Below are 9,059 nucleotides of genomic sequence, written 5' to 3'. Positions count from 1 at the left end.
GTTTTTTTAATCCACTGTCGCCCCATATTCAAGGAGCCCTATAGTGGCGTTTTTAAGCCCTATAGTGACGTTTTCGGACCCTATAGCGGCGTTTTTAAGCCCCCATACCAGGTTAAGGGGCCCTATAGTGACGTTTTTCGGGCCCTATAGCGGCGTTTTCCTGCAAAAAATTTTTTATAAGTCCCCATAACAGGTTCAAGGGGCCCTATAGTGGCGTTTTTAAGCCCTATAGTGACGTTTTTGGGCCCTATAGCGGCGTTTTACTGCAAAATTTTTTTATAAGCCCCCATAACAGGTTCAAGGGGCCCTATAGTGGCGTTTTTAAGCCCTATAGTGACGTTTTCGGGCCCTATAGCGGCGTTTTTTTTTTTTTTAGAAGATGTTTGACCAGTAAAAAACATGGTACTCGAGCTCACCAAGCTCGAGTACCAGAAAAAGTGGTATATTGCTATATAGTTCCGAAACAGTGCTCTGTTGCTAAATAGTTCAAAAAAACATGCTAATGGGCCATTTTGGCCCCCCCTACTCTCTTCAATCTCTCGTTTCTGTAGTCTGAACTCTAAACACCCCCTCTCTCTCTCTCTCTCTCTCTCTCAAGGGCAGCAATGTCAGACAAAGAACCGATGTGGGACTCTCTTCCACCTGGAATCCTAACCCATGCTTTCCTACAACTACCTATCAAATCCATCATAACTTGTACCTGTGTCTCCAAAAAATGGAAATCCCTCATCCAAAACCCTTCTTTCATTTCCACCCATCTCCACCACTCCTCCTCCAACTCCAACAACCGCCTCTTTCTCTTCAGGCTTTGTCCAAATGAAGGTACGATGTGGGATAAACGTGAAAGAGAAGTCTACACGTTGTATTGGGACAACAACAACAACAGCAACAACGAAGAAGAAGACTTCAACGAACACACCAGGTTTGACTCCCCTTTTCCTGCTCAAAGCGGTAGCGTGATACTCCGTGTGGTGGGTACTTGTAATGGCCTGGTTTGCCTTGCCAGAGATTTACTCTCTTACGATAACTCTTACATTCTCTGGAACCCTTGTGTTAGAAAGTTCACCAGAACTTCTAGACCCATTGTCAGCTACTCCACTTACGGTGGGTTTGAAGAGACTACTGGGTTTGGATTTGATTCCAAGACTAACGACTATAAAGTGGTGAGAGTTGTGAGACTTTTGGATAGAGAGGACGAAGATGGGTCTTCGCTCAAGGTTGAGGTTTACTCACTTGCCACTGATGAGTGGAGAATGGTTACTGTTGGTTTGCCTTCGAGATGTGTTGTTCGTGGTCGCGAGCCACTGGCTTTTGTGAATGGTGCTCTGCATTGGATTGCTTTCAGGAGAACTATAACCAACAATTTGCAATCCTTTGTTATGGTGTTGGATCTGGGGGACGAGGTCATTCGTGAGATTGCGCTGCCAGAATTTTTGAATGGTTTCGATGGAGATCAGTATTGGGTGCGCATGTCTATTTCAGTTTATAGGAATTCCCTTGCCTTGTTTCATCAACAGGATTTTTCTAGTCCCTGTTTAAATATTTGGGTGATGAAAGAATATGCTGATGAGTCATCCTGGACCAAACTTGTTACTTTGTCTGATGGTCAATGTTCCCGTGAGTACGTACCAAGGGCATTGGGTTTTAGAAGAAGTGGTGAGGTTATAATTGAAATGCATGATGGGGCGCTCATCTCACTACACTTTGAGAGCCAGAAGCTTAAAGTGCTTGGGATTACTGGATATGGGTATATTTTCGATCATAGCATCAATGGAAATGGGTATACTTTTTTTGATTCTTATGTTGAGAGTCTAGTTTTGCTGGATGAACCCAATCGTGCAGTTACTTACTAGGAAAGAAGAGAGAGGAACAACAACAGGCAAGATTCATTTTATTTTCATGCTTATATTTTTGGTCTTTTTCATTTTGTCCATCTTATATATACTTGGCAAATTGGCATTGATTATGAGTTATATATATGTGTGTGTGTGTGTGTGTGTGTGTGTGTAACACTGCTCTATAAATCCTTATTAAGTGGCTTTATATTTAGAATAGAGAGCTTATCAAGGTTGTGGTTGGTTATATTGAGGAGATAGTTGAGTAGATAGCATTAGCCTCATTTCAATTTTTCTTTGATAATCATATATTAAGTATCAAAAAACAAAGTGGATTTTGTTGGTTATCAACTTAGCAAGCTTATTTATCAAAAGGTTGTGAATTCCATGTTTCTTGACATTTATAATTTAAAATGTATAGATAGATGTACTCAACATTTTATTTATTGATAATGTTATGGTGATATCTTTTAACTTCATGTTTTCACACTTGTACTAAATGTTCATGTATTATTAAAAAATTGCTTAATATGTCAACCAAAGATATTGATTTTACATTTTAAATCTTCTATTTTCTTGAATGCCTATCTTCTTGCTGAAAAAATTCCCATAGAGCCATGCTCATTAAGAAAGCAGCTCATCAGTGGTTATTGCTTGCTTTGGGTGGTTAAGAACGGAAAATGACTTGTTTGTAATCCTCTTCTTGACCTATTTTTGCTATCTTTTGTTCCTTAGCATAATTTTTTAGTTTTTTATATAACAACAAATAGTTATGCTTAGATGTATTGTTTTGTTGACTCCATTTTATTCCTTTTTTTTTTTCCATTTCCCTCTCTTAATCTTTTGTGGATGAATTAGTATTTTCTGTTACATAATTGTACAAATCAGATGCACAAGGCCGAACACTAGTGGGAAAAAGAAAAAAGAAAAAGTAGGGGAAGTAGAAGACATCAAATTAAAACTAATTTACATGCAAAGAAATAGAACTTGATCGAATTAAAACCAAAGTGCAACCCCAATTCTTGCATTAGGGTCTATTCATTGTGGAATGAATGATCTTTGTTTGGGCAGTTACCCAAGGTCCAATGCAAGCCTTAATCTTCCTTTTTTTTTTTTTTTTGGTGGACAGAGGTTGGAGGGGAGACCATTGATAATTTATTTCTTCATTGTCGGGTGGCTAGCGAATCATGGGATTTTCTGTGGTGTCTGATGGGAATAAGTTAGTTGGGTGATGCCTCAAAGGGTGGGGGATCTGTTGTGTTGTTGGGCAGCCTATTACAGTTAAAAAGGACAGGCTGCCTGTGTGGAGTGCAGTTCCTTCCTGCCTTACGTGCATTTGTTGGAGGAAAGGAATTTGTGGGTGTTTGAAGACAAAGAATCCTCAGTTCTCCTTCTTAAGTCTCACCTACTGAGCACTATTTTACTGTGGCTTAGTACTCATTCTTCTTCCCCTGAGTTTTCCTCAGATTTTTTGTCGGTGTTGGATGGTTTCATATTATGCTGATTTTTATTTTCTTTTCATGTCTGCACTGTTCTGTAGTATACTTCCTGTATACTGCACCCCTTTTTTCATCTTTTAATGTATTTTTATTTCTTACTGATTAAAAAAAGGAAAGAAAGAGAAAAAGAGGTGGGAGGGGGGGGGGGGGGGGGGCAATAGCTTCCTTTGTACACAAATAGTATACCCAGACACACCATTCCAGTAACTTTTTTACTAAACTCTTAACTTTGATTTTTTTCTTCTTTAACGAATCTAGCACCACATTCATATTTACTATAGGCCTGACATTTGCACTCCAACTTGAAACCTTGCTCCATAAATCCTTCGAGATATAACCCCCCAAAAACAACTGCAATTCTTATTTCATTAATTGCTCTATCTCCCCCCCCAAAAAAAACACCAAGCTCCACAAACCCCCCCCCCCCCCCCCCCCCTCCCAAAAAATAATGGATGTAAATGTTTGCTTTGTTTGTGTATTATCTTTAACTTACAAGATTTGGTTCCTACTTCCTACTGTTTCTTAAGTGTGTATAAGCACTCAGTGTATTTGATAATTTTTCTTCTATGCAAGCATACAAGAAATTTTGCTTCTGTTGTAGCTCATTGATGAATATATTCCCTTATTCGCTAAGGAAAATTTTTAGAAGTTAATAGATAGTTAGCATCTTTTTAGCTTTTTGTTTTCCTGTAATTGAAAACATGATTGAAAACATGTTGATGGACACATCAATCCTTGATTGACAAGAGTGATTTCTGAATGTAGCAATGAGATAATTTGTGATTTTTGCTTGTGTAGAAATAGTGGTTCAGTTTGTAGTATTTATATAAAATTTTCTTGTTATGGTGGATGCTCAATTTTTCATCTTGTTTCTTTTAATCCCCCCCCCCCCCCCCCCCCCAAAAAAAAAAAAAAAAAAAATCCCTTAATTCAAGCCACGGATGTATTTCTGAGAGCGTCTTGTAGGATGATACAAACCTTGACTCATAATTGTGTTTTGTGGTTGTCTGGTTGGCTTTGGCTTTAGTTTGAAATGTTTTGTTTTGGTTTTAAAGAACAGTTGATGATGCCATTCTGTATTTGTGTTCTTTCTTGTACTATGAATTTTGCAATATTTCTATTTTCTTTTGGAACTTGGTGTCTTCTCATTACAGTAATCTTTTGTTAAAGAGTATTATAATAATTTCTGGCATAGGAATCTGCTTTAGATCATTTACCCTGCCCCCCACTCCCCCTTGGTGTACATGTTCATGTGGTATAGGCTTGGGTTTTTTCGTAATTTCTACATTCTGAAAACAACATATCTTGGTGTAGGTTTTTCCTGTATAATTACAAAACTGATTAGTGTTATTATATTTTCATCTGGTATTAAATCTCAAACAAGAATGCACTTATAGTTTTTAAATTCTTGCAGGACCTCGTGCAATCATGGTTGTCGATGAGCTGTAAATAAGTTACAGATTTCAACTCAGCAAAGAAATGATTTAATAAAGCTTTTTGATGGTGTTTTGTTTCTCAATATTGTCATTAGAGTATGGTAAGAACTAAGATGGATTTTAGTTGTTATAACGTTACAGGAGTTTATTATGTTAAACTCATTTGTGGCTATGCTATTTTTATGTTTAATTGCAATTTGGTTTTAGTGTGTTTATAGAAATTATTAATCACTTAATTGTGTTTGCTATGCTTGCATTGTGCATGTGTATTAAGTTTGTCGTTGCTCTGTCAACTAGTTGGCAGTTATACCTATCTAATCTATATATATATATATATATATATATTAATAGCTAAAGCTGAGAGAAAATCCAATTAGATTCTTAATTGGATTCGCAATTTTGCGCCACATGTCCCATTTTAGGTGTTCAATCTTTATGCCAAATGAGTTATTGTATCAATTTAATTTCTTAATTTTGCTGCAGTATTTGTTACACATTGCAATAATCAGAGAGTCAAATTTTTGTTTTTAATAAATGCAATGAATTTGCCACGTGTGTTAATTTTGTATAAAGATGGAATGTTGAGGAATCACATTTGTGATTGCCAGAATTTATGCAACTTGAGTAGCAGCCATGGCTGAAGCCTGAAATCCAAGCATAAAGTCAATTCGATTCACGCATAAGAGTCCTCCATGAACAAACGTATTAGTCCCCTCTATCTTGCTATCTAATTGCTAATATTTCTCTCTCTAACTTTTCTTTTTGATTTGTTAATCTTTGTTTGAAAAATTCCTTATATCTTTGTAGCGCAAAGGCTACCTTGTCCGTTTAATTTGATAATATGCTATCTAATATCTAATTTTTATCTCTCTAACTTTTCTCATTGATTTGTTAATCTTTCTTTGAGGAATCTCTCCTAGTCCTTTTAACTCATTGATTTGTTAATCTTTCTTTGAGGAATCTCTCCTAGTCCTTTTAACAAGCTATACGAGCTTCTAACTACGTGAGAATTGGTAGTTAGTCAGTCTAACACTCCCTAATAGCTCAAGTAACTCCTAATTGACCACATGATGAATAATAGTTAGTCACATGGTTAATTAGAGTTAGTTAGCTGCATTACAGTCTAGTACTTTACAAGTGTCTACCAATTTCTGCCTGAATAAACTGAGTACAAGTATCAATACAATGCTGCAACTCCACTCATGCTGCAGTGATACAGCAGCAGCTATGTAACAGCAACACTGCAACTCATTAACTCAACTAGCTAACCTGATGCTGACAGCAGGTAGTAGATTCTGCTGCAATGCAACCAGCAAACGGGTTATGCAGGCAACAGACAACAGGCATAGCAGAAGCATAGCAGGTAGGTAGTCCAGTCTTGAGGGTCTTAACGGTAGTTGTTGATGTGGGAGTTAGAAAAATCATAAATAGTACATATCATCCTCCTTTTGTCCCTTATCACAATTCACAAGGCTAACATTTATTGGTTCTAAGAACACAAATTATTCCACAACTTTTTTGTCACAACTCTGACGTGGCAGACTGTAAATGGTTAACCATTATTTACACATGGATCCACTATTTTTCTTCACCATTCCCACTCCGTCAGTGTAACAGCAACACTGCAACTCATTAACTCAACTAGCTAAGCTGATGCTGACAGCAGGTAGCAGATCCTGCTGCAATGCAACCAGCAAACGGGTTATGCAGCAACAGACAACAGGCATAGCAGGTAGGTAGTCCAGTCTTGAGGGTCTTAACAGTAGTTGTTGTTGTTGTTGTTGATGTTAGAGTTAGAAGTCATAGCAGAAGCATAGCAGGTAGGTAGTCCAGTATTTGAGGGTCTTAACAGTAGTTGTTGTTGTTGTTGTTGTTGATGTCAGAGTTAGAAGTAGAGTTCAAAATCATAAATTGTTACATATCCTCCTCCATTTGTCTCTTATCACAAGGCTAATGTTTAGTGGTTCTAGAAACACAAATCATTCCACAACTTTTTTTGTCACAGCTCTGACGTGGCAGACTGTGAGTGAGTGGTTAATTATTATTTACACATGGACCTACTATTTTTCTTCATCAATCACACTTTGTCACTTCATAGTTGTGGCAAGAAGTTGTAAAATATGTTGTGATTCTAGACTTTTTCAACATTTAAGCTTCCCTAATTTTGACTTTCAATTTCTCCATGAACATTTTTCCCCCTTTTAAAACCCTTAGGTTGTCAACACTTGATTTAAAAACTTAACCCATCTAATTTTTTTAAAACGGTTGCATTTCCTCTTCCTTTGTTCAAACCCTGTGACATCTTTTCTCTCTCAATCTCAAATTTCTCTATGATAAATAGAACTACGACCTACTTAATGCTAGGGCCATCATGATTCGGAAACCTTTACTTCCTAAGAGATATGGAGGTGCTCTATTAAGTGATTTTTTTTCCCTATATTTTATGAAAATTTTAGATAAATTTTGTTAGTTTTGTTAATTTTGATATTAAGGAGAGTTTGGAATCTGATGTGGTCTAAAAATAAATAAATAATTGAGTTGAGGTTTTGTTAGGCTTTGGACACTGAAAGTGCTTGTTTCAATTTTTTTTTTTTCTATGATTATAAATTTTGAGACACGTTTTCTTTGTTTTGAATGTGAATGTTGTAGAATACACACAAAACAATAAAATAACAAGCACGACAACAAACTATATATATTTTTTATAAAAAGGAAAAAAAAAAAAAAAAAAAAAAAGCATCGCAATAAACTAAATTTAATGTGATTCAGTTTACTTTAACTCTACCTACACAGCCAACGCAAACCAAAACTCAATATTAATTATATGAATTACAACCGCACGTAACCTCTCAAATATAAAATTAACCCAAAACCCCAATACACCGAAAAGTGCCCTCAAATAAACATACTAGACACAAAACTAAGCTTTGCTCATAAGTCATAACTCTCTCACACACACATCGTAAAGCTGCACCACCATTCTATTTCATGCATCTCCCTTGTTCTGTATAAAAGATGTCATTCAATTCATTTGGAAGGAACAGACCAACAAATAAAACTGTAGCTTTCTTTTTCCATATAATCTTCCTTTCAGATATTCTGTTCTTGTTTGTGTGACTTATATCAGGAGTACTTTATCAAAATACTTAGGTGTTTCTAATGCTGTTTTCCTTTTAGGCACGTTCGATTTATTATAAATCTCTTGCTCTTGTTGGTACTCAAATATCAAGGTGCATTGACAATATATAATCAATATATAAACCTAACAGTATGTTGGTACTCAAATTTAAAGAGAAGGTTTTCTTATTGTTTTACTTTTTCAAGGGAGAAAAAAAAAGTATAAAATAAAATAAGTTGGTAAATCGGGTACCAATCTTTGTTCCAGAGATTATATTATTATTAGAGTGTATATATATCACAAGAAAATCTCCACAAGCTGGCCTAAAAAAACCTAATGAAACCAATTTTCACCAACCATGTCCTGCAGCATTTGACATTTTCCTTTCGTTTTAAGATATTTTTTTTGATGTGGATGTTAAATTTTAAAAATAAGTTGACTTTGCCAATGCCATACTGTCGGTACCCATCAGGGAAAGTTGAAACTTAAACAATAGTAATCCCTTTTATATGCTATATGAATATGATTTTAGCATTCCTTTCGTTTTAGGATCTTTTTTTTGATGTGGATGTTAAATTTTAAAAATAAGTTGTCTTTGCCAATGCCATACTGTCGGCACCACATCAGGGAAAGTTGAAACTTAAGCAATAGTAATCCCTTTTATATGCTATATAAATATGATTTTAGCATAATTTATTCCTACAATATACAATTTTTTTTTTCCATCATATAATATTAAAGAGATTTATATATATGACAGATTAGGATAGGCATGGGATTTAACTTTGACTAATGTTAGAGATATTTTTTTAACAAAGGTGATAAGTGGTAATTTGGTCATTGTAGTATGCTTTAAAAAAAAAAAAATGGAAGAAATTATAATTAGAGCAAAAAAATTTTGAGTAGACGATTGTTTAAGTTTCCTTTAAGAGAAACAGGATTTTGGTTCATCTCTAAAGCAGAGACGGAATAGAATAATGGTCTGATCATTGATGTAACAGATAGGGCATGAAAATGGATCTATTAGTTCCATTCCTCAAGCCTACCCCTTTCCCATTCGTTAGTCTTAATCAGTCTTAAGTAATAAATTTTTTATTACAACAAGTCTTAATTAAAAAATTAGAATGTGATGGAAGTAGTATTGATTTAATTACAACAAGAACTTGAATTT

The 9,059-nt window shown here is 35.4% G+C and overlaps 1 protein-coding gene across 1 annotated transcript; it reads left to right on the top strand.

Annotated features, from left to right (window-relative positions):
* Positions 1-511: 511 nt before the first annotated feature.
* Positions 512-4,994, top strand: LOC126694952 (F-box protein CPR1-like). The gene is made up of 2 exons (XM_050391510.1): positions 512-1,879; positions 4,749-4,994. Exon 1 carries the CDS (start codon positions 606-608, stop codon positions 1,851-1,853), a length of 1,248 nt encoding a protein of 415 aa, XP_050247467.1. The 5' UTR covers positions 512-605; the 3' UTR covers positions 1,854-1,879; positions 4,749-4,994.
* The last annotated feature ends 4,065 nt before the right edge of the window (positions 4,995-9,059 follow it).

Source organism: Quercus robur, chromosome 8 (assembly GCF_932294415.1).
Source record: "Quercus robur chromosome 8, dhQueRobu3.1, whole genome shotgun sequence".
In the NCBI taxonomy this organism is placed as follows: Eukaryota; Viridiplantae; Streptophyta; class Magnoliopsida; order Fagales; family Fagaceae; genus Quercus; species Quercus robur.
This window is presented reverse-complemented; position numbering and strand designations above follow the sequence as displayed.

Coding starts and splice junctions, on each gene's coding strand:
- LOC126694952 (XM_050391510.1), top strand. CDS start 606: ATGTCAGACAAAGAACCGATGTGGGACTCTCTTCCACCTGGAATCCTA.